Source organism: Danio aesculapii, chromosome 12 (genome assembly GCF_903798145.1).
Source record: "Danio aesculapii chromosome 12, fDanAes4.1, whole genome shotgun sequence".
NCBI classification, from domain to species: domain Eukaryota; kingdom Metazoa; phylum Chordata; class Actinopteri; order Cypriniformes; family Danionidae; genus Danio; species Danio aesculapii.
In genome coordinates this window covers 10,017,420-10,044,557 of record NC_079446.1, presented here as the reverse complement: position 1 = coordinate 10,044,557, position 27,138 = coordinate 10,017,420, and the positions used below count along the sequence as shown (strand labels likewise).

At 35.1% G+C, this 27,138-nt stretch overlaps 1 protein-coding gene across 1 annotated transcript in view; it reads left to right on the top strand.

Moving 5' to 3' along the window:
* Positions 1 to 27,138, top strand: part of jmjd1cb (jumonji domain containing 1Cb) — a 249,544-nt gene that overhangs the window by 80,786 nt on the left and 141,620 nt on the right. The window contains 1 exon segment of the mRNA XM_056469094.1: positions 15,866 to 16,030. Within this exon segment, the coding sequence (XP_056325069.1) occupies positions 15,866 to 16,030 (165 nt within the window).

Below are 27,138 nucleotides of genomic sequence, written 5' to 3'. Positions count from 1 at the left end.
CTGACTCCCATGATCTTGGAGAACTGCATCCCTGCATCTCTGCAATGACTTGGTTAACTTATTACTAAAAGTCATCTGGAAGGGCAAAGAAAGCGTTCTTGCAGGACTCCCAGAGTTTATTTGCCCTCTCAATCCCCCCCCCCCTCCTTTTTTTTTGTAATGTAATGGGCAGCACAAATGTCTTGATACCACAGGCTATTGGTGTTGCCATCCACTCTGCAGATCTCTCGCACACCCCATACTGAATGTAACCCCAAACCATGATTTTTCCTTCACCAAACTTGACTGATATCTGTGAGAATCTTGGGTCCATGCGGGTTCCAGTAGGTCTTCTGCAGTATTTGTGATGATTGTGATTTATCAGAAAAAAATCTACTTTCTGCCACTTTTTTAAATGATCAACTAGAAGTCAAGTTATTATTTGTTGCTCTTACATCTAGGATCGACGCCAAGACTTTTGTCAGGTTGTGCACAATCAGGATTAACCTAACTTAACTTCATGTAGGGAACCAACTGAAATTTACTGTATTTATATAAGTTTATTTTTTATTAGTATTGCATATTTTTTTCACTACAACAACATTTAACTACAACTATTTAGTTACAACTACAACAAACCAACATACATTGTCCAATTTAACAATGCTAAAGAAAGACTAAAATAATTATTTCAATTTTAATTAATAAAATTTATTTAAATACTAGTAATACAACTTAATAATAATGAGAATAAGAAAACAAATAAACAAAATTAAACATATAAAGAAATAAGTAATAATAATAAAAATAAATAAATTCAATTCAATTATTACATAAGTTTATTTTTTGTGCAAAATTATGCATTTTATTATCTACCCAGACTTTATTTGTAGTCGTTTATGACAGTTATGCGTTTAATTAATTCAAAATGAGTTAGTTCAGAATAAATTATTCATTTTAGAGCTCTCTAGGTCAGCTGTCTAGATTCTCTCTAAGTAATAATGATACTGTTGTCATTTTTAAGGCTACCTAACAGCAAAATTTCAAGACTTTTAAATGTTAATTCCTTAAAAACAATCGATTTTTTTTTTTTTAATCAAAAGCACGTCTTAAAATTAAAAATAAATACTTATGTATTATTTATTGGTTTCTTTTGATTTAATACCTGCTAACTTGTTTGTACTTGACATACTTGACTGAAATAAATGTATTATTTCAATAAATTTGGCTTAAAATACCTCCTTTTTATGTAATTTCTTGTGTACTCGTTAGTTTTTGCTTTATGTTAAAATCTCTTTGTGTTCAGGTAACAGAACAACAAACAAGTTTAAACAGCTGTAATGCTACTCAAATGGTTTGAGGAAACTGATTGCGGCAAACCACTTTATTCATTTGAGTTCAGTCAACTTACACCATTTGCCGTGATCGCTTTCCTCAAACCATTTGAGGTTGTTTGGACTTAATTTAAGTTAACTAAACTCATACAGATTTGATAAATGAGCATAAAAAGTTTAAGTTACTAATTCAAATGATCAACTAGAAGTCAAGACATTATTTGGTGCTCTTACAACTGGGATCGACGGCAAGACTTTTGTCAGGTTGTGTACAGTCAGGATTAACTCTAAATGTTTGACGATATCAACTCAAATAATATAAGTGTGTATGACTCAATATATATTAGTTTACAGTACTCAAAACATTTGGTTTAAAAACTTAAACTTCGATTAGCTGCAATCGGTTTCCTCAAACGGTTTGAGTTAACTTAACTTATTGGATTTTACAGTGCTGTTATAATCCTTTTATTACAGAAAAGTATTATTTGTTAAAATATTTGTAAATTGTAACTGGTTTTGTCAAGCTTATATGGCAGTAAATCCAAAACCCTCTCTCTCCTAAAAACAATATGTGTGGTAGAAAATGCAATACTGTATATATAAGTCCGACTGTATTCTAAGCTCTAGAAACACTAACTTCTCCCTTGAAATGGCTGAAATATTGTGAAACATTGGTTTATTTTGGCACAGAAGCATCAGTGCACACATCACACTGAGAGAGAGACAGATATCTGGCATGTTGGACAGAAATTCATGGACACACACACACATACACGCTTAAAATATTAACATGTCATGTTGGCGTTTGTAGTATTAGTCTAGACTTGAATGCCTGAAGGTGTGATTCGCTCTTTAATCTTAGTGGCTTCTTTTTCGTTCAGGTTCGTAATCAATCTGAGTATCTGTTGCAGTCGCTGTTGAATGTTGAATGAGGCAGCTTCCACCCTGCTGAAGGAGCAGAACTCTACCATCTGTCTGTGTACTGTACTCCTGTCCAGCAGCCTTCCCATCCTCCCTTGTTTTCGGCTGAATTATTTTTTTTCCAGTCATCCTGCTGCATCCCTCAGTTTGTCTTTGGCTTAAGCTTGATGTATTATGGTGAGTTTGCCAAAGCAAATAACAGACATATTACTTACTGGCTGTAGGAATTGAGGTTCTTCAGGTGGTTAAATGACATTTTAAGCTGTTTCAGAGCAAGTAGATGCAGTAAATATTGTTATGTACTGTGTATTTTAAGGCTGAGAAGTACATTTGTTTTTGGTGTATCTGAAATCTACACATTTATGTGTGTATGCATGTGTGTATGCATTATTAGTACACTTTAAAAAAATCTGTTAATGAACAGTTTCCATATTTTACGATTTGTGATTCCTGTTTATTTACGATTGTGAATTGCATTATGGGATGTTGATCTCTGCTCTGTCGACTTTTAATTTTGGAAACTCAGTCTTACAGTTTAACCAACCCAGAAAATATATCACTTTAGAATAAGGCTGTGCAGTCGGCGCCAGTGGTGTAGTGGTTAGTGCGTCGACACATGCACTCTGGTGCTCACGGCGACCGGAGTTCGATTCCCACCTCACGGTCCTATGCCGATCCTTTCCCTCTCTTTGTGCCCCACGCTTTCCTGTCAATACTCTCTACTGTTCTGTCCATTAAAGGTGAAAACCCCTAAAAAATCATTAAAAAAAAAAAAAAAAAGAATAAGGCTGTGCAATTAATCAAAATTGAATCTCAGTTGAGATATTTGAAACATTGCAATTAGCTAATCACAATAGGCTGTGATATGAAATACATATAATTTCATTTCCCCCACCCAGAGCGAATGCTTGACTGCCATCTGTGTGTGAAAGGTTTACTAGCCAATTGAGTGAGAACACTTTTGTTCTGCCCAATCAGAATTGTGCTGAAAATCCAAACTATGCTGAAAACCCACAATAAAAAACAAACAAACTGGAAAGCGCGAACGAGTGGGATGATGGCATCTGCCGCTTCAGAACCATTAATAGATTAATTCATACCAAAGAAAAACAGCACATCGGTAAAATGGGAATATCTTGGTTTTAAAGTCACAGACACCAAACAAAACCAGGTCATTTGTAAGAGCTGTCGCAGAATTGTTGCCACAGCACGAGGAAATACAACAACCAGCACCACAGGCGTCCTATATGAGGACCGTCTTGCTAAAAAAAGTGCTAAACTCAATATAGTAGCAACAACAGCAAAGTACAATTCCAGAGTTGTTTGCTAATATAAGTTAATATCTTTTAAATTCCTTTTTTAACTAACACACTGCATTTTAGCAGTAAAAAGCTACAATACAGATTATTGAGCTGAAGCTTGACTACAAAATTAAATCAAATCAAATCGAAATCGCAATATCTGTCAAAAAAATCGCAATTAGATATTTTTCCCAAATTGCACAGACCTACTTTAAACTATTAAAAATCTTAATAAAAGTCACTATTTTTGCAAAACTTTTCGAGGTTAAAGGTTGTTGGAAGAAAGATCAAGGTCCCATAATGCAATTCAAAAGCATAAAAAATGAAAATATGAATCTCAAATATATACGGAAAATGGCTAATTTATGGATTTTCTTTTTTGCACTGTAGGGCTAAATAACAGTTACTATTATTATTATTATTTAATTATTATTATTATTAAAACTGAAATATTTCAGTAAAATTTGTGCAGCGGCGTTGCTAGGATCTAAATGGATAAGGAGACAACAATCCCACTCCCACCTGCTGGCAGAAACAGGTACTGCTGAACTGCTGAAATATAAATACCCGACACAAAAGCTACGTTAAGTGGAATGCGCGTTATGTATGTTGTGATTTTAAGTACTTGGGCAATAAAAGAAATGTTATACAACCTATTTTTCATTAAGTGCAACATATTCCAAAAGATAGAGCATCACGGTTGCGCAGTGGGTAGCATGACCACCTCACAGCAGGAAGGTCGCTGGTTAGAGTCCCGGGTCAATCAGTTGGCATTTCTGTGTGGAGTTTGCATGTTCTCCTCATGTTCGCATGGGTTTCCTCCACAGTCCAAAGACATGCGCTAAAGGTGAATTGAATAAACTAAATTGACTGTTTAGTGTATGAGTGTTAATGCAAGAGTTGGAATGCTGCAAGGGCATCCGCTGTGTAAAATATATGCTGGATAAGTTGGCGGTTCATTCCGCTGTGCCGACCTCTGATGAATAAGGGGACTAAGCTGAAAAGAAAATGAATGAATGAATGAATATTCCAAAAAATCAGGGGCTTTTGACAATACATCAAGGGTTTTATTTTTTAACATTAAACAAGGATGCTTTTATTTAGTTGGAGATCTGCATGAACATTATCAATCAGTTTCTCTACTTGAATACTGATAGACTCTGGAAACGATAAAACACTTTTTTTCAATTGTATTTCTTTCTTGATAGTATTTATAGATCGTTATGCAAGAAAATACTCACGTGCAAATATAGAAATGCACTGCAAATAGCACAGACCACAACAAAAATGTGTCAGGGAACCCACAAAGTTTATAGATTGTTTATTAGATTATATGGAGATGCAAATATTAAACATTAATTCATCAGTCTCTGACTAAACAAGTGCATGAAATAACTCACAGCACATGCAAACAGAGAAATGCACTGCAAATAACACAGACCACAACGAAAATGTGTTGGTGGACCCCAAAAAATTTATAGAATGTTTATTAGATTTCATGGAGATGCACTCCCACTGCAGAATCATCTTAATTGGTCTAACATTATAAATTCTTTCCAAATAGAGATAATAAGTCATCTGGTGAAATTCATATCGCAAAAGAAATATATATATATATATATATATATATATATATATATATATATATATATATATATATATATATATATATATATATATATATATATATATATATATATATATATATATATATATATATATATATATATATATCGCAATGTTAGATTTTTCCAATATCGTTCAGCCCTACTATATACTTTTGTCATTACAAATATCTCATAATGATAGATATACTGTGTGTATGCAGTATAGTAGTGCATGTGTAAATCATACTAGGAGCATTTGCAGAGAGGAATTAGTGCGGAACATTATTTATTTACTGAAAACACATGAGCTGCATGCATGTAAATCAACACAGTGCCATGTTTTACTTGACATGTATTGCTCACCTACGCCGTCCTTGAGTTTTTTGATTTGCACTAAGCCTTATCAGTTTTTATTTTGAATTAATTGTTCAGTTAAGGTTAATTTCTAAAGAACAAATTTATTGCAGCGTTTTTATATCCAGAACCTCAGGCCTACAGGTCAGAGCCTGAATAACCATCATAAGATATAACACACTCACACATACACACATACACTCATTCTGGCCCTCTGCCCCATGTCAATTTTTAATGAGAGTGAATTTTTCATTTAGCCAGCGGCAGAGACTTAACTGAGGGTGGGTTCAGCAGAAACACAATATGAAGTTAATGTTTCATTCGGAGACCGAGAGAGAGAGAGGGCGAATGAGGGAAGTCGTCCTCCATGATCCCTGCAGTGAAGGGGATTATGGGACTGAGGGGGCAGCAGGATTGGGGGAAGGGAGAGCAGAAGCCATCGGTCACGTGTTTCACTACAGGAATGAAGGCCGGACTTTACATGCCTGCACACACACACATATACACACAGACAAAAAGAGGCGGCGTCTCAAATTGTAGTAAACTGTCTACTTACAGTACCATTTTTGGGCATCACAGACTGTTTCATATGTTCGTATTATTAATTTGGGAGGAGATTTTGTCTCATTTGTATGTTTGTTGATGGATCATGCAGATTTAGACACATTTAATGAATATGCTTACTTGCTTTACTGATCCAGATGTATTAATACCATCAGTCATCTCTGGTATTGTGGGCATTATGGGCAGTCATGTGATTCGGAGTGCAGAGATGCGTGCATCACATGAGGTCAGATGACCAAGCATCACTGTTAAAATGGTGGAATTGGAAGAGCTGGGTTGCTAACAAGCAGTACTTTAAAAATACACATTTTTACACTACTCCTATACCTAAAAGCTCTAATTTCCAAGTGGGAGTGCCAGTGAGTTTACACTATTGATGCAAAGTGAAAATACAGTATTCAATTTGAATAACATCACACTTTGGACAGGATTAGATTTCTGTGAGCGTCACGATATTGCTGTTTGTTTATAGCTGGAGTGGGGGAGTGTGTCTTTGACATGAGGCTATTGCAACAAGGACAATAACCATGAAGTGGTAATCATTGTTCTAATTTATTGAGATAAGGATAGTGTACACGTAGTTGAAAAGTAGTTCTTGCCAAAATAAACTTTCTGGAAAGGTTTACTTATTCACCACAGACAGAGTAAGCTCAATAGGTATTTAATAGAATATGTATTATTTGGTGGGTGTGTTCTCGGGCTCTGCCACCATTGAAAAGGAAATATTCTCTGCTTTATTTTCTCTGTTTTGTCCATCAGACATTTTTTTTTATAATTAAAACTTAAGTGAAATTCCAATTATGTTTAATAGTTCAATATTATAGAGCTACTTGTTTTAAAGCAGTCTGATGTGTTAAAGGGATAGTTGACCCAGATTTCTAAAAAAGCATTCATGTCATCATTTAATATTTGTTTTGTCTTCTGTTGAACACAAAGGAAGTTATTTTGAAAAATGTTGGAAATCTACAACTATTGACTTTCATGTCTATTTTTGGAAGTCATCGGTTTCAGGTTTGTATAATTTTTCAAAATATATTTTGTGTTCAATAGAAAAAGGAAACTGATAAAGGTTGAGTATATGATGAGTACATTTTAATTTTTGGGTGAACAATCTCTTTAAGGGATATATAAATAAACATGACATGGCTTTAGTTGTGTTTTCTCACTGCTTCAATTTTAGTTGCAAGTTGTTTGGTCATTGAGAAGACATATTTACATATTTTCTCTTACAGTATGCCTCTAAGGCAGAGATGCCCAAAGTTGGCCCATGGTAACCTTTGATTTGGCCCACAGTCACCTCTGAGAAGAGAGGGAAAATGACAGCTGTTTATTTATATAGATTTATCACATATTGTCAATCTGATTTAATTTAACATTTTGTTTGTTTTGTTGTTAAGCTACAAAAAAGCTAACTGAAATTAAATGTTTCAGTTAAATTTTGTAAATTAATAATTTTTTTTATGGCAGATAGAGGACAATGCACAAGACCCTGGCACCTTGACTAGTGTATACAGCATTGAACTCTATTGTGTTATGACATGAATTATGTGTTTTTATTGTTATAAATTCATTATAAGATGTAAAAATATATAATTCATTAGGTAATATGATTAAAGTAGTTTTTGCTATTTATTTTTAAATATTATGAAATAAATTAAAAAATCACTCATGGCAGTTTTAATAAAATACAGTTTGCTACGTTTACCTTTGGCCCACAACCCTCAATCAAGTTTGGTTTTTGGGCCTTCATAATACAATGAATAAAAGAAGAATATATATTTGTTGTATCTCTATATATGGTGGCTTAACTATAACAGCACTTAAATTGTGAAATTGTGAGAATGGCTGAGAATATTTTCTGTACTGCTCAGTAAAAACAAAACAGAAAGTCAGAATTGGATTAACTTCTAAACAGATACATGTCAAAATAGCAAAGTGCACATAAGGTTTGGGCTGATAGACGATGGCCGATAGGCTACACGTTGCTGAGCTGGCATGGCCGATCCTCCGCCCTGCTCCCATCGCAAACCCGCTCGCGAAAAAACACATTAGGCCCCATTTACACTTACACATCTTAGTTTTAAAATAGCATTTCAGAACAAAAATGAGCCACAGCCACATCATGTTTTACCTAGCATTTCTGAACAGCCCCCGTCCGCTGAAAAAGCACATCACGTGACACACACACACAAACACACCATCATGCGCTCGTCTGAGCTCCAGAGAGCAGTGCACGTCAGACAGATCATTAAGGATGTACCGCTGGATCGCGTCTCACTATAGTTGTTAAACGTGATATTTAATTCATCTTGTAATCTTGTCTTGTTGGTTGCTGCTGGTTGTGCACCTTTTTTACCGACCAAGTTTGTCAATGCCATTATAAAGACACAGATCACTCTGCCTATTCATGCCAGAATCCCACGGAAAAAGTGATTGACGGGTGGTAATTTGTGTTTAATTTATATTTATTTATTTATGATTTGGTTATGGGTAAAACAAAGACCATGCGGGTCAGATAGTTGAAACGGTAGGCTACTAATAATTAATTTGTTATTAATGAATTAATTATTCATAAATAATTAGTTCACCTCCGCCTATGACGATGATGCCATCGTCCATCGTGATGTTTAACATTAGACATCGTACGATGCCAAATTGGTCGACATCACCCAACCCTAGTGCACATAATAAACACACTTTTATTGTCTGTTGGTGTAGATGCTTATATAGTTATCAGTCTTGGTGTGAAGAAAGATTGATAACTCTATAAGCATAAAAAATAGCCTTGAAATAGCATAGTGACCTGCAAATTACTAGATCCTAAGGTGCTTTTGTACAGTCCAACTCACATTGTTTTAGTACTAATGTGTTCTTTCATTTGCTGGTCATTGAGTAAATGGTGGCAATCTTCCTATAAAAACTGCACTGAGATGTTTGTTGATCTGAGTAATGAAAGAGGATGTTGCTTCAAGCTATACTTTTAAAATCTGCCGTTTTCTTTAGCTTAACCTGCACATAACTGGAGGGGTCCAGATGTGAAATGTGTCCTGACAGGTCTGTTCTTCACTCGCTCCCGTCCAAACACACACTCATTAGAGCCTTCTCAACCTCAGTCATGGTGAGAAAACCACAACAGGCAGAGTCAGTGAATCATTTCTGGTATGAATCCACATTATGAAACCCCGCTCCTGTTACTGCACGTTGCTCAGCACTGGGGTTGTGCAATGTGCTCTCGAGCTGACTCACACACACACACTCACACTGATGATTCCCACAGGCCTCAGCACTAGATCTGTGAGCATTTCAGATCATTAGCTGGGCATTTTCTCTACGCACTTAAAAAAAAAAAAAAGATTAGTCAACAGATGGATGTTGTCCAGTGGGGGAACAGTTTTTCCAGTTGGAATGCAGGTTACAAAAATGTGCCAAACCTTCGGTGCGGCTTATTTTTTGGAAACCAGTTCTCCAGCCTATCACGCTACACCCGCTTTATACGCTCACGTGTGGCAAAAGAGCAGACCAAAAACATGCTGTCGTTATGACACGCTGCATATGTCGAAAACATCCGACAGCTCAAACACATGTTCTCCCTCTTGTCTCAGTGTCTCACAAACACACAAACGTCAAGCTCCACTTTGACTCACATGGCTGTGGGTTGTTTCATAGCTAAGGATAACAGCAGGAACATGGCGAGGAATGCTGGACATTCAGCGCGTCTGGAGTGACCACATCTGTCTATGAATCAAAGCAGAAGTTAAGGCCACTGAGCTTTTATGTCTGTGAATAAGCATTTTTTAAAGATTTATTTATCAGATTTTTATAACAGCTAAACAAACAAGAGGAAAAGAGAAAAAACAGTACAAAATTGATTTTAAAAACATGATATATATACACTACCTGACAAAAGTCTTGTTGTCAATCCTAGTTGTAAGAGCAAAAATTCTAGTTGATCATTTGGAAAAGTAGCAGAAGGTAGATTTTTCCCATGAATCATCAGTTGAACTACATCCCAATCATCACAAATACTGCAGAAGACCTATTGGAACCCACATGGACCCAAGATTCTCATAGAAACCAGTCAAGTTTGGTGAAGGAAAAATCATGGTTTGGGGTTAAATTCAGTATAGAGGCGTGTGACAGACCTGCAGAGTGGATGGCAACATCAACAGCCTGAGGTATCGAGACATTTGTGCTGCTCATTACATTACAAACCACAGGAGGGGAGCAAATTCTTCAGTAGGATAGAGCTCCTTCTCATACTTCAGCCTCCTCATCAAAGTTCCTGAAAGCAAAGAAGGTCAAGGTGCTCCAGGATTGGCCAGCCCTGTCACCAGACATGAACATTATTAAGCATGTCTGGGGTAAGATGAAGGAGAAGGCATTGAAGATGAATTCAAAGAATCTTTATGAACTCTGGGAGTCCAGCAAGAACGCTTTCTTTGCCATTCCAGATGACTTTATTAATGTTTTTTGAGTCATTGCAGAGATGTATGGATGCAGTCCACCAAGCTCATGGGAGTCATACACAATATTAATTATTTCTCCACTGCACCATGACTTTATATTCTATACTGTACATTATTTCTGTTAAGTGACAAGACTTTTGTCTAAGCAAAGTCAGACCTTACTGTCCTAATTAAATAATAAAAAATCAAGACATTATCATATTTTATTTTGCTAAAATAAGCGTCATCTAGAGGCCTTTGCCTTTCATATAAGCCATTTCTGATACCAAATAAGCAACTAGAAGTCAAGTTATTATTTGTTGTCCCTAAAATACACATAGACGACAAGACCTTTTTCTTAAAAATTGTACAACCAACAATATATGATGTGCATATTAACTATGACAAATTATAAACAGGTCAGTACTGAAAGTTGAGGCTAACAGCATGGTGTTTTAAGTCAAATAAATAATGATAACAAATTATAGTGAATAGGCTGGGGCATATTCTTCAAACTTGTGGTTTTACCTTAAGAAATGGTTGTATGCTTGTGTTATACAGCACTAGTACTTATCTGGAAAGTGCAGACCAAAACACTGAAACTTCTTAAACTCTTCTGTAAGTTCCACCAGTCCTGCATCATCATCATTTGCGTGTTTTTCAGAGCTCTATATTGTTTGCTTTGTTCCAAAAATAGAGATTTAATTAGCTACAATGTCACATTTTCTTCTTGGTTACGGTTGCTTTCACAGAATAACATTTTAAAGCATACCAAAATGTGTTTCTGCAAGTCACATGTGAGTACTTCGGCCCTCTCATTGGTCAGAACACACCCATTTACGTTCCTCTGTATCATCCATCAAGATGGACTGACAAGTTCACTGTGCAGGTTTTGTGAAGCTGGTGTTACACACGCATTAAGTTATGTAGCCATCATTCATGGTCCCACTGATAATATTAATATGTTAAATGTTATATTTAATTGATAATACATTCATGAAGAAGTGCACTCGAAACAATTTAAAAAGAGTTTTCAAGTGCAATAACTCATATAATCAGACATGGCTGCTTTTAATATAACAAATGATCATTTTTCTTGTTTCATTGATCTGTTGGGTCTGAGTGCTTTTTCACCTCAATCGATTGCCTCTAGAGTTGGTTTTCATTCAGGGTGAAGTCCATCTTGTTTAGGTATTCTCAGGATGAACGTTTTGGTACAGATCCATGTGCAGCTGGGGTTGACATCATGCCTCAAACAAACAAACAAAAAAAGCACAATGTTCTGAAAGAAATGCTTCAAACATGTTTCATTTTAAGCATTCAAGCCATTTTATACCATTCACCAAATGCAATGCTCCTTTGAATCTTCTTGAGCAATGGTCAATGTCCATCTTGTTGTGTATCTTTGTTCTTGCTGCTGTAATTGTTTTTTATTCTAATTTTATTACTGACTTGTCCTTGCAATAACATTCTTTAATAAACTTTATTAGTTTACTTCCTTATTACTTTAGTATTTACTAGGGGTGTGATGAGATGCTCACTCCACGAGAAGAGATGCGACTTGAAATTGGATTCATGAGAACGAGATGAGACGAGATTTTTTAATACTTTTTGTAGAATCCATAATGATGAAATATTTGACTGGAAAATAGTTTTTGATTCAACTGAAAAAAAAATCACAATGCAAAACTATTTAGGTGCTTTTATGATATCAACTGATAATGAACTTTATTTTAATTTCTATTTTAAAGAATTCTATGCTGTAATGGGCATGCAAACAATGCTAAATATTTTGCTAATATACAGTTGAAGTCAGAATTATTAGCCTCCCTTTTATTTTATTTTATTTTATTTTATTTAAATTTTTTTTATATTTCCCAAATGATGTTTAACAGAGCAAGAAAATTTTCACAGTATGTCTGATAATATTTCCTCTTCTGGAGAAAGTCTTATTTGTTTTATTTCGGCTAGAATAAAAGCAGTTTTGAATTTTTTAAACACCATTTTAAAGTCAAAATTATTAGCTTCTTTAAGCTATATATTTTTTCGATTGTCTACTGAACAAACCATTGTTATACAATAACTTGCCTAATTACCCTAACCTGCCTAGTTAACCTAGTTAAGCCTTTAAATGTCACTTTAAACTGTATAGAAAGTGTCGTGAAAAATATATAGTGAAATATTATTTTCTGTCATCATGGCAAAGATAAAATAAATCAGTTATTAGGAATGAGTTATTAAAACTATTATGTTTAGAAATGTGTTGAAAACATCTTCTTTCCATTAAACAGAAATTGGGGAAAAAAATAAACAGGGGAGCTAATAATTCTGACTTCAAGTGTATATTTAAAAAATATTGTTTATATATATTTTTTTTATATTAGCAGAATATTTGCTAATACTTAAATGGAAAATAGATTTTTATTCAACTGAAAAAAATCACCAAATGCAAAACAATTTAGTTACAAGTTTATTCTTTTTTTAATGTTATTTTACTTCTGAGCAATTCCATGCATATATCAATCTTTGCAAATATTGAAACCATGCGTTTTGTTGGCAAAGTATTTTACAGTGCTTTAAAATTACTCAAAATGTTTTCAAACATTTATATTTGATTTACCAAAGTCACACAGATGCAGATTTCACATCTGTCACATCCATAACAAAGCTTTTTCCTCCTAAATGCAAAAAATTTCAAATAAAATAAAGTGAATTGTTTTTGTCCTATAGTGAGCCAACTCTTCTCCTTTTGATTAGCATGGCTTTTTTGGCTTGTGCAGTTTAATTCACCGAATTTCCCTAAAGTATGTTGGATACGGTAAACTCGCTAACGTTTTTCATCACGTCCATAATGCATGTTTATTGTCCTCATTTGAAGTATAAAAAATGTTTACAGATTGATATTTTTCTGATCCCACAACTCTGTGGTTAGTTGTTTTGGAAAATATAATCAGATGTTTCAATATAATATTAACACATATTTTTTTATGAATTTATGTTTTGAGATTTTACTGCAAATGTCACATCCATAACGCTGGAATCGTTCTTCTATTTTAATGAATTATGCCATAAAGGACATGCGAACACTGAAAAATGTTTCGCTATAAACTCTACTGACTGGACAAACTCTGAGCTGCAGGATACAAGAATGAAAGTAAGGACTGATTGGGGAGAGTTGTTTTAATGGAATTTCATCTTGACGAGAAATCTTGTCGAAATTTCTCGCGAGATCTCGTAGCCAAAGTTCTCTTCACACCCATAGTATTTACTATTTGTATTTCTATGGTATTGAACCTTACTTCAGCTACATGAGTCTAAAACAATATTAGTTATTATTATGTTTGTTTAATTTTGACTATCAATTGTGGTGAATCCAGTATAAATTTTTGCAAGGCAATTAATGTGTTAAACATTGTTCTTATTTTACGGTGTTCTCATTGCTGTGTGATTATATGTTTAAGTATTAAGTAATAATAGGGCAGGCAGTGGCATCTAATTAACCATAATTTACTGTTATTAGTTCAAAACTCGCATGTAACTTGTGCAACAGAGACCTACAATAAAGTGTTACAAAAATCTCTTGCTGGCCAGTCGAAAAACATTCAACACTGAACCATTACTAACTGCACACACACATTGTCAGAATCGCCTTCATCTTGTTTTGATTTTTGCGTCATATTATGACACGTGACACAAATTGTCTGATAAACATCGATTGTTCTTCAAAATGTCAGCGACAAACAACATCAAAGTTAAAATGGTATGCCAATTACAACATGATGCACAAAGCCTGTCCTGGCACAGCACTTGCCCTGGGCTACTGCTCAATCTGAATGCTTATTAGAGTTCAGTGCAATGGGTAACTTTTTATACGAATCATGTGCAAGACTTTAACCATGTTTTAAATCACAGTTCCCTCACTAGTTATAAGCTGGAGGACATTGAGTATGTTTACATGGACACCAATACTCTGGTTTTAATATGATTAAGACAATACTCTGATTAAGAGTCTACCATGTAAACATACTTAATCTGACTAAAGTCACAAACGCGATGCTAATCTGCACTGATTGGACCGATGGCAGTCTGTTGTGATTGGTCGACAGCGTTCAGCGTGAGACAGAAATGTCCACCACGGCTCATCAACATTCTGCAGAGTGCACGTGTGAGCATACCTGCCAACACTCCTGTTTTTCCCTGGTAGTCTCCCTTATTTCAGACCCATCTCCCGCCACCCTCCCGTTTTGTCATTTCTCCTGAAAAACTCCCATAATTTCAATTACAATTTGCAATGCTCATTTTTATTTGCATTTTAGTCACCCATGAGTTTGCGATGATGTTTTCACCTTGCACTTCGCGTTTCACTTTGTGGCCTTGATTTGACAAGGGGGCGGAGTCAAGGGAACTTGTGCGTTTATGGCAGGCTCAGACCTGCCTCCATTTAAGCAATGTCATCACCTGGAGACGCAGTATCATCGAGGTGGTCTTACAGCCCTGTAGGTCTGGGCCTGCCGTAAACACCCAAGTACCCTTGTAATATTTGGTTATGTTAAGGCAATGCTATAAAAAATGTTTTGCTAATTTATATATATTTTATTGCAAATAGTTTAGTTTTTTGCACTGCTTGTTTTTTACTTGCAGTTCTTTTTTTGTTTGCAAATTTATTTTTTATTTCTCAAAAATCTATTTTTACTTTTGCGATTTTTTTTTTTTTTTTTTTTTTTTTTTTTTTTTTTTTTTTTTTTTTTTTTTTAATTAATTAATTATTTTTTTTTACATTTTTTAAAATTTATTTATTTATTTATTTATTTTTTGGAAATTTGCATTTATTTATAAATTTTTTGCTTAATACTTTATTTTTTGTTTGCAAAGCTTTCTTTTATTTTAGATTATTAGTAGATTGACTCCATACACCTCCATTGGAAATAACAAACTTGCATACAGAAAAGACGTGATATGTGAATGACCATCGTCATTTGCTATCTACAACAGTTGCTCTTCTTCTTGCACAGATATGCTGGATTCACCTGATTTGTTGACAAATGGGTTGGCAGTTTGTGGGCCCTTCACTGGGCCGGTTTCCCTTTGCAAAGAAACATTTTTGCTGGTGGGTTAAATTTGGGCACTCAAATGACAGATGTAACCGAGAGAATACGGTCATTTTTCAAAATAAAAGATCGTTCAGACTCGGATAATAAATAAAACGGAAATAATTAATGAGTTTTTTGTGCGGCCTGGTACCAATTGATCCACGGCCCGGTACCGGTCCACGGCCCGGGGACCACTTATTTATAAGACAAAAGCTCAAGTCTACTGCTGTGACCAACTATTGACCTGTTTTGTTTTTGCTCTCCATGCAGGTATACGTGGAGTTTGACGACCTGGAGTGGGATAAGCGCGAGTGGGTCAAGGTCTACGAAGATTTCCAGATCTTTCTCCTGGAACATCAGCTGGTTTGGGCCAAAAGAAAAGAAGGTGCCCAGCTGCAGGGAACAAAAGCCAAGCAGATCCAGTGGCCAGCTCTGGTGAGTCATTCCTCCCAAGGTTTTTTTTTTTATTTGTATTTTTTTTATTCGGAGTCGGGGATGCGCTGAGCTGCAGCTGTGGAGTATTTAAAGCTGGAACAATAGCTCTGCGGAGGCAATACGACGGGTTCCTTTATGTGGCTGAGATGATTTCGGGTTTGGATGTCTTTCAGATCAATGGCTCGCGTCTGACAATAAGATCATTATTTGTTTCGAAGGCCCCGTTGAAAAGACGGAGGGTTTTTGACGTCCTTTTAAAGAGAGGGAAAGGCAAGCAAGAGCAAGAGATTGTAAATGTTTCACGGCTCGCACTGTTTTGATTATGTAACGTGAGCAGCAGCACAGCGCCATCTGGGTAATGCGCACTCCATAGAAAAGTTCAAAGAGAAATCCTAGTATTGGAAGGTTTGCACACATACACACATGCACAAGCTGACAACCCAGCATGTGTCATGTTTCTCCTACTCTCACCCAGAACTCGTGAGCGGCCTGCAAGTCCCTCGCTGAGCAACAAGGAAGTCTTTCAAATCCATGATGCATATGCTACTGTAATTAGATTTGTGTGTGTGTGTGTGTGTGTGTGTGTGTGTGTGTGTGTGTGTGTGTGTGTGTGTGTGTGTGTGTGTGTTTTAATCAAAAAGGGTTGTTAGTTCTATTAGTTAGTTCTGTTGTGGCATACTCAATTCAATTCATCTTTATTTCTATAGCGCTTTTAGAATCTAGCTTTTGTCAAAGCAGCTTAATAAAGAAGTTCTAGTAAATTAAAACTGTGTCAGTCCAGTTTTCAGAGTTGATGTTCAGTTTAGTTCAGTTCAGTGTAAATATTGTGTTCAGTGTTTCTTCTAGGATTTTTTTCCAGCTGTGGTGGCAGGCCTTTTTTACACAGATCTACCAACTACCTGTTGCGTTATTTCAATGACAAATGTCGTAAGCGCAGTATTAGAAGTCGAGATCGCCTTTATGTAATAGCCTACAGCATGCGAATCTCTTTGCTTGCGCACCGATTTCCTCCGGTCGTGCACAAAGCTTCTTGCATGCCCTCAAATACGCGCTGCTCAAGCGCAAACAGTGTTGCCAGATTGGCCGGTTTTGAATTTATTTTTGCGGGTAAAAAGTGACATAGGCAGGTAGTGAAAATTTGGGCGGTTTTGCAATGGCGTGCCCGCCAGCCCCGGTCTGCCCTCATAAACCTGTTTTGATCTCCCAAAGAGATGCCATAGCCCCCGTTCTTCGCATACATATGCTTAGAACGGTGTATAAACACTTGTGATATCGACAGCTTTTGGGCTGGAAACAGTCAGCATCATCTGGCAACACTGAGCGCAGATCTTCTTGTGCGCTCTCAAATAAACGCTGCTGAAGTGTGATTTAGTGCGTTTATGTAACGAGTATATCTCCAGCATTTATTAGATTTGCTAGGAATATTTATGAATGTCTCCAATAGACCTACAGAGCAGTATTAATGCGTCCTGAAGTAAAGTGAAACGGCTATACGTCGTGTTTGCTGGCCTCACGCATCACGCACCTGTCAGTCAGCCAGTCAGTCAGTCAGCACGTAAGCTTAAAGGGTTAAACAGATGACGCACAGCGCTACTACGGTCGGTTACAGAAAAGTTTGCGCTGTTATATTTCACTTACCCTTTAATACATTTTGGTGCGATTATCACCCGCTATTAAAAAAATAAAATGTTTTGAATGAGAAGCTGTAATGTAGCCGTGGCAGGATGAATTTTGGCATGGCGCCCCGCCATGGAAGAATGAATGTAGCAGAAACCATGGTGTTGGTTAAAGTGTGTTTTTAGCACGTTTGACAGCAGCTTGACTGCATTCACAGTACAGACTTCATTATAACGTCATTGACACTTTAACTAATATTGTTTTTGTGTAGGGGTGAAGCATGTGTAGGCTGAGGTAGTAAATGGCCTTTGTTCATGCTGTGTAATGATACACACATCCCCAGTAAATAGTGTCTTGATGTGGTAAATTTAGGATCTTGATGGTCAGTTTCAATCTTGTGACTGTATCCGATTTTTTTTTTTTTGATGACCTGCTTACATTATCTTTTAAAAGTGACTCATATCCGATTGTCTGCATTTACACTGCACACAATGACAAGACGCAATGACCAGGAAAAAAAGAGCAAGCGCTGACTGTAAGCTGATAATTAAAGGACGCTATTTTCTCCATTCCTGTATTTAATCTTTGCAGGGTTTCATTTTTTTAATTCTTTTTGACAAGTTGTTTTAATATAGTTTATGACCGAAACGTTCTCATTTGGTCATCTTCTTTTAATCTAGGCTTTTTTAAACCAGTAGGCATCTTAATGTAACGTCCATGGTGTGATTTATGCACGTGATGTATGCAGTACTTTAGTTTATATCAGGTTTGTATTGGCTACGGGGAGGATGTTGCATTTTCTCTCTCTTGCGCTCATTAGCATGCTTAAATACTTGTGCTACACGATAATATAAAAGCTTTTATTGTCCTAGTATATGATATCTAAGGTTTGCTACTCTGCTGAAGTCTGTTCTGAAATGAAAGCATCAGTTGACTGATCAGAGTGAAAATCAGATCTACCTGCTTACACTGCAGACACGAGGCCACGGATCTGATTCATATCGGATAAATTTCCACATATGAACAAGGCCTGAATCTGATTTGAGTAAAACAGAATCCATGTGATTTTTTTTTTCCTGCTTTCACAAACATGAGCCATATCTGATCTGTGCCACTTGGGAGAAAAAAAAAATCTGAATTTGGTCACCTGAACCATGCAGTGTAAATGCAACCTTAGATTTTTTTTGCATTTTTGAAATTATTTCACTTAAATAATTTATTCTAGATTCATATTTTTTGTAAAAGTAAAACATATATTATTACAAGTAAACGCACAAACGTACTGTTTTTTTTCTGAGATCTGATTAATTTATCTGTTTTATTTATTGCCCAAAATTTAATTGTATTTACTCATTGTCTGTCTAACTAAAGTAGCGTTATTTTATTTCTTTTTTATTCTGTTATTCATCTAGTAAACATTAAATGCATAATAATTTTGTTCTTTTAAACTTGCTATAAAGCAAAGAAACCCCCCAAAACATACAATGGTTTCCCCAGAAGCATAAAGCAGGTTTCAACCCTGACAATAGCTAGAACCATTGGTAATAATCATTTAGCACCAATTATAACCAGTGTTGGGGGTAACGCATTACAAGTAACACAAGTTACAATACCGGTCAAAAGTTTGGGGTCAGAAGGATTTTTAAATGTTTTAATATAAGTTGCTCAACAAGGCTGCATTTAATTAATCAGAAATAAAGAACAAATTGTAAAATTGTGAAATGTAATTGCACTATAAAATAACTGTTCAAAAGTAGTTTATAGTTTAATTTAATATTGCTTTCCAGTAATTTTAAAGATGAATTTTCAGCTTGATAACTCCAGTCTTCAGAGTCACAGGATCCTTCAGGAATCACTCTAATATTAATTCTTATTTTGTATTATTATTATTATCATTAATATTGTTATTATTATTAATGGTAATAGTAATAAAAGCAATAATGACTGGAGTAATGGGTTTATTTGAAACTACATACAATAAGAAAGCAGTGATTTAAAATGTTAATAAATATTTAACAATTAAAAAAACTTTTAAAACCCCAAACTTTTGACCGGTAGTGTACCTAATAATATTACTTAATAATATTACTTTCCTGAGTAATGAGTAAAGTAATGCATTACTTTTAAAAAAATAAGTAGTAATATTTGAGTAAATTTTTTGAAAATGTAACGAGAGTTACTTTATAGTTTAATTACTTTTAAAAAACAAATTGCTGAATAAAATTAAAGTAACAATGAATCACAGAATGTGCTCATTATTTTGAACGCATCAAAGAAAAGGAAAAGGGGTTTATACAGTAGTCTCAATGGACATTGATTTTACTTAAGACAAATAGTCCAAAAGTAGCAAACACATTGCTTTAAACTTTCAGTAATCTGTATATGAGGCATGAAGAGCTCTGGTGTCAGGAAGATCTCAGCTAACATTAATCTAAAATAATATTTTGATATGTTTTATAAACTAAAGGTAGGTGTAGGTTAGACAGTGCCTTGTTAATTGCAGAGCTCCCCTAAAAAAAAAAAAGAAGTTCTGAACGCGATCAAGCCTTAGCCAGGTAATAAAAAGTAACTCAAAAGTAACGTAACACATTACTTACTATAAAAAAGTAACTAAGTAACAAAACTAGTTCAGTTAACTGAGAACTGTCTGAGAACTTCCTGACCCCAGAGCTCTACATGGCGTATACAGATTGTTGAAAGTTTAAAGCAATGTGTTTGCTACTTTTGTTATGTTTGTTTTAAGTAAAATCACTAAGTAATGCAGCTAGTTACTATTTTAAGAAGTAACTCAATATTGTAATGCATTACTTTCTAAAGTAACTTTCCCCAACACTGATTATAACAGAGTAGTATTCTTAAAGATGACGGGACACAACTTGCATAATGTTTCCTAAAGAATCTATGTAGAAAAGCATCTATTTTATATTGCGTTGATATTTGATATTACTGTTTACTAATGAATTAAATGCAGTCTTGACGAGTACAACTGACTTCAAAAGCAAACAACAAACTAATTTTGACCATTAATGCTATGTATTTAGGTTATAGCTCCTGCCATAATGTGTATTTTAGCACAGATAGACCTAATCAGCACCCTGTAGTTGAATTATCTGCTGTTTTTGTTATCCTCCATTAGTTTTCAGAAGGATTAAACGAGAGCGAGATATGATAAAGTCAATAGACTGTTGACAACAGCTGATTTTCAGAGAAAACACAACCATACATTGTGGATTATAAAGCTGATTCTTATATTATTATGCTACTTTTTAAAAGGAGCCATCATTTTTCATTGATTTGTTTTCCGTTCTTTACACTATTTTCACTCCGGCTTTTTTACAGTTGTCAAACAACTTAATAACCTAATTATGTGAGTCTACGCCTGACCAAACAGCAATTTACCCACACGTCTCGCGTGATTGTGCTGTTCTCTAGTCTGCCTTTGACAGCTGTTATTTTGCTGTCGTCTTTCCCTCTTTTAAGTTTCCCTTGTCCCTCGCTTGCACACAATTGCCTTCACGGCTCTATTATTTATGGCTGCCATTGGAGGAGAGTTTACTGCCAGCAGATCTCCTTACTCAGCACTGTTTTTGCAGCACACTTTGGCCTTTCTTCTGTTGGTCTGTTGATATATGTGCCTCAGCTCCAGCTTAGCTGATTGTTTTCTCCAATGTTCAGATTGAGCACGGCAGATCTTTTAGCTGAATGTGACCTGGGCTGGTTTCTATTCTCAAACATGCGTTGTGTGAGCAGTTTAGTCTATTTTGTGAATGATTTTGTTTTTCCTCTAAATGAGTCAGCGTAAAGACTGACAAATCATTTTTTAACACTCGAGTTATTGTTTTGTATCGGTCTAACGACTCTGGTTTAAAATTTGACTCACTGTCTGAACCACAAGTTTTTACTTTCAGTCCTGTCAGTCTCTGAACATAACTCACAATTGCTACTGTGTCATTTATGACTATATTTTTCTGCTTGATGATGATTTTACTGTGATTTCTGTGTTCTTAATTGCAAAAATATTGAACAGTACATTCCTGAAATAACATAAATAATTAAATTATTCACTCAAAACAGATATTTTTGTTTCGTGCTCAAACTATTTAAAATGAACAGAAACAACACAATTCTTGAGATTTTTTGGGGGGGCGGAGGGGGGAACTTAATTATTTTGTGTTTAATCCACTTAAATTTGTTAACTTACCTTGCGTTTGGGAACAGAGATGAGATTTTCAAGGTGAATGCGTACCTTGGCTCTAAGGGTCAAACAACTAAAAATAAGGTCAAAAATCTTGGTGTGACTCTGGAGTCAGATCTGAGTTTTAATAGTCATATCAAAACAGTTAGTAAATCGGCATACTATCATCTCAAAAACATTGCAAGAATTAGATGCTTTGTTTCCAGTGAAGACTTAGAGAAACTTGTTCATGCTTTTATCAGCAGCAGGGTGGATTACTGTAATGGCCTCCTCACTGGCCTTCCCAAAAAGACAGTCAGACAGTTGCAGCTCATCCAGAACGCTGCGGCCAGAATTCTGACCAGAACCAGGAAATCAGAGCACATCACACCTGTCCTCAGGTCTTTACACTGGCTCCCAGTTACATTAAGAATAGATTTTAAAGTATTATTACTGGTCTATAAATCACTAAATGGCCTAGGACCTCAATACATTATAGATATGCTCACTGAATACAAACCTAACAGATCACTCAGATCTTTAGGATCAAATAGATTAGAAATCCCAAGAGTTCAGTCAAAGCAGGGTGAATCGGCTTTCAGCTACTACGCCCCTCGCTGCTGGAATCAGTTCCAGAAATGATCAGATGTGCTCCAACATTAGGCACGTTCAAATCAAGACTGAAAACACATCTGTTTAGCTGTGCCTTTACTGAATGAGCACTGTGCTACGTCCGACAGATCGAACTACTATGTTTTTCTCTTCTTTTTAATTCTTTTATAACACATTTTATCAGCTTTTATTTTATTTTATTTCTATTTTTACCATTTCTATTATTTGTTTTTTTATTTCTCTTATACTTGTTTCTTTTATTCCTGTTTATGTAAAGCACTTTGAATTGCCACTGTGTATGAAATGTGCTATATAAATAAACTTGCCTTGCCTTGCCTTGCATTTTTATAGTTTTTAATGAGTAGCATGTTCATTAAGGTTCAAAATGTTGCGTTCAGTAACAAGAAAACTACTTTAAAACTAATATTAAACAAGTATTATATTAAAATATTCAATAATTAAAAGGATATTTATCAGGATGTGGTTTTATGCTGGTTTATGCAGGATCAGTACATACAGTAATAGTGAGCGAGTAATTGAATCACTCATTCAAATGGTTCATTCAAAACGGCTGATTTAATTAGAAACTAAAGTGACTGTCTTTGCTTAGAAGCTTGGCTCTAAACACACAGTTACTGCTTTGGCTTTATTTGGAATGGTTTTTATTGGTGCAACAACAATAAAAACAGACAGTATTGTGTCTAAAATCTAACTCGCTTAATATAAGCTTGTTTGTTGATCTGTTGTATAAAATTAATATCATATTTACGATTACGCTTGTGTGGATATTTGAAATAACAGCACTTTCATTGTGTAACAACACTATGTAATATTTAATAAATGTAAAAAAAAAAACATACAGGGATAAGTTAAGCACCTCAGTTAAGCAAAGGGATAACTTAATTATTGCTTTTATACCTTATTTATGATTAGGACTATGCCTGCAGAAATCCACACAAAACTCCAAATTTTACGTTGAGGTCATTATTTAGTCAAATTGACTACATACAGTATATCTAAATGCCTCTAAGTGTATATTTACTCAATTTCAGTAATATTATTAAATAATATTCAAATAATTTATGTACAATACAGTTTTTAAAGTAACATTTATGTCTTTTAGTAGATTAAATCAGAGACTCACTAAAGCGTTGCTTTGTCCTAATTGAATTTGAATTGTAAACCTTAAATAAAAGTGATAAAGCAATTATTTTTTTTACTCATGTGTTATGTTTACTGCTCCTGTACTCTGAACATAATAACATTTGACACTTTACATAGAAATAGCAAAAAAGTCAACACATTCTTTCTGGCCTTGATTATGATTATGATTATAATTGATCATGAATTGATTTGAAGTGCATTCTAATTGGCTTCTTCATTCAGCAGAGTGACATGCTCATTAATTTGTGTCACACATCATTAAAACAATGATTATGGTGCTATTATAGATGAAACATCGCATACCCCTACAAAAAAACAGTTAAATGTCTATTTTAAAGGGGACCTATTATGCAAAAATTGCTTTTATAAGGTGTATAAACACAGTTGTGTGGCAACAGTATGTGACGAAAATGCGTTAATATTTTTTATTAGAGTTTTAGGACCGTACCCGCTGATGATAATTTGGAAGAGGGCTGAGAACACAATCTCATTTGAATTTAAAGCGACGGTCACCAAAACGGCACGATTTGGATCACAGCCTAAAAAAGACAGTTTCATAGAGTTTATTTGTGTGACATTTTGAGCGGAAACTTTACATACACGCTCTAGGGACATCAGAGACTTATTTGACATCCTATAGAAATGGGCTTTTTAAGTTCCCTTTAAATAAATGCTATTCTTTTGAACTTTCTAATCTTTAAGGAATCTGGAGTTGTCCACTATGATATCATATTTTAAACTTTAGTTCATGTGTAATGTAGCTGTATGAACATTACCAGCATCGCTGAATGTGAGATGCTCAAAATTTAATCCAAAGCGAGACATTGGCTTTTACAGAGTTAGCTTAGCAAAGCCTACAACGAACAAAGTTTGGAGACTACAAAAAAATACATCCGGGTTAGTAAAATCATAAACGCTTCAGGTTACGCACATTCACCACACGCACACACCCTGCACAGCGAAGGGGCGTGGCCAGAGGCACTGTAATATTATAGCATTAATATAATATTAATTTCAATTATGTTCCAGAGAATTATAAAAAAAAAAGATGACAAAGGAGAACTTCCAGAATAGCTCTCAGTTCAGTTCTGGATTCGACTAAAAACTACTCAAAGAAGGAGCAGCTCCAACCATAATAGCAGAAGCTGTGGATTGTGAGTTACAACCTGTAAGTATTTTCATATGTTAAAACTGATCAATTACATACATAGTTTCTAGCGTTAATGATATGTTGTAGTGAGGACGTAAACAAGGATGTAAACAATGGGAAATGCTGTTTGGCACCGTTAACAATTTAGCAACAAATTCATATTTATCAGTCAAACCGCTGATCAGTTAAACAGCCACAATCTTCAGCAGCAGTGCTGCAGTGTCTCTCTATGCGGACGCTTTCTCTGCATTCTACATTTCAAATAACACACTCGCAAAAGATATGTGAACGTTTCATATTACTTACACATGCTTATAACCCGAATACATATGAAAGACACTTAACTGATTTTATTTTAGAGAGCAGGCATGAGCTTCAGCTGTGTCCTCTTCATTTTCTGTCTGATTCGGGCTCAAACTGATACAGCTAACAGCTACTCCGACTGACAGTATTTACACAACACAAAAGGGTGTGGTTGTAGGGGCGTGTCTCTTTTTTCTGGTGACATGGAGCCGATCTGAGAATCGCAGCACATTATGTTAGCTGACCAATCAGAGCCTCTTGAGGGCCGGCTTTCAGAGGAACTAGGAAATATGACAGTTGTTTTCATGTTAGCTGAGTAGCTGTATATAATCAAAGTAAGATTTATGAAAATATAACTCTGGACCACCCCTTCCAGAGTTATATTCTCACAGTTTGCTCAACAATCTGTTTTCAAACTTGATAATACGTAGAAATGTTTAACAGGCACCAAATCAGCAAATTAAATAAATATATCATTATTGTGTATACTAAATGCTGGGTTGTTGCCTTTTTTCTATGGCTTTGCTTGTGTGCTGATGGCTTGACTTTGCAGCAGATGTGATGCAGCTTGTTCTCTCTTTGGATCTGGTTATCAGTGACGAGTGCTGTTGTTGGTTCAGATGAGATTGTCTGCAAGGCCGTTATGCATTTACGACATCCTGTAAATCTCCTTTGTCAAGCGCAGTATTTTACGCGGCCATGCTGAAGTGGCCATCTCTCCGATGGCATAATTGTATTTAGCCCTGCTTGACCCGCAGCCTCTAGGGCGATCTTTACTGCTGATAAACGCACACAGCCAGAACCCCAATGTCTTTTCTTTGCGCACAAGGGATGAAATCACTTCGCAGAAGGGAACAATGCTGTGGATTATAATCTTCAAACCCATTATTTTCATCAGCCCACATGAGTGACTTTAATAAATGGTTCGGCTGCAATGTTTTGGCTTGATAATTATGATGCGACAAGTGTGTTAGAGAGGCCTTACGCCGCAGAATCAACATGAAAACCTTTTCTTTCTCGATTTCTACTGGTTAGTAAGGCCTAGTAGTGCGTTCCCCTGATAATCTGAACTGTAAACGCAGAATTAGATTTGGGAGGTCAGATGCTGCAACACACGAGTTGTTATTTTTAGTTGTTTTGTGATGGCAACAGCTGGTGTGTTGATAAGGCATAGTGATTGGTTTAGTGCTGCTCATGTGACACTGCAACAGATCAACAAACATACCATTATATACGCACTCTACTTGGCTGTTTTTGTATTGTGCATTGCATTGGGCTGTTTTAATACATCAAATGAGAACTAACTGGATTGTCGTTCTGAACAAAATTAGGCCAACTTCATTTGATTAGCTGTTTTCTGTATATGTCAATATTCAATAATTGAGTATATCATATGTGAACTACATATGCGTGCACTTAGTACAGAAGTTTAAATTGGCCTTTAAATAGGAAGCCCCCACAGTACTATTGTTGATCTTATGTTTTCTGTTAAATGTGCATTTGGTAAAGCAATACACACAAGTTTTGCTTTATTTTCAGAATTGCAGAATAAAAAAAATTGAAACTCAAAGATCTTTTCACACTTTTCTCACTTTTTACACAAAATTAAGTGATTTTTTTTCTTAAAACAAACTAAAAATATGTGCCAATGGGGTTAGCAAAATAAACTTATTACATTACATGATATATGATTTATAAAAACATATTTCTGAAATATGTATATATGTATATATGTATATATGTATATATGTATGTATGTATATATATATATATATATATATATATATATATATATATATATATATATATATATATATATATATATATATATATATATATATATATTTATATATATATATATATATATATATATATATATATATATATTTATATATTTATATATTAGATATTTGGACTAATAAGACAAAAAGTTTAAGTAAGAAAAGCACTGCACCCTCCACTTTTAAATTGAATAATAATAATAATAATAATTACTTACATTTATGGAGAGCTTTTCTGGACACTCAAAGCACTTTATCACATTTTTGGGGGGGAATCTCCTTATTCACCACAAGTGTGCAACGTCCA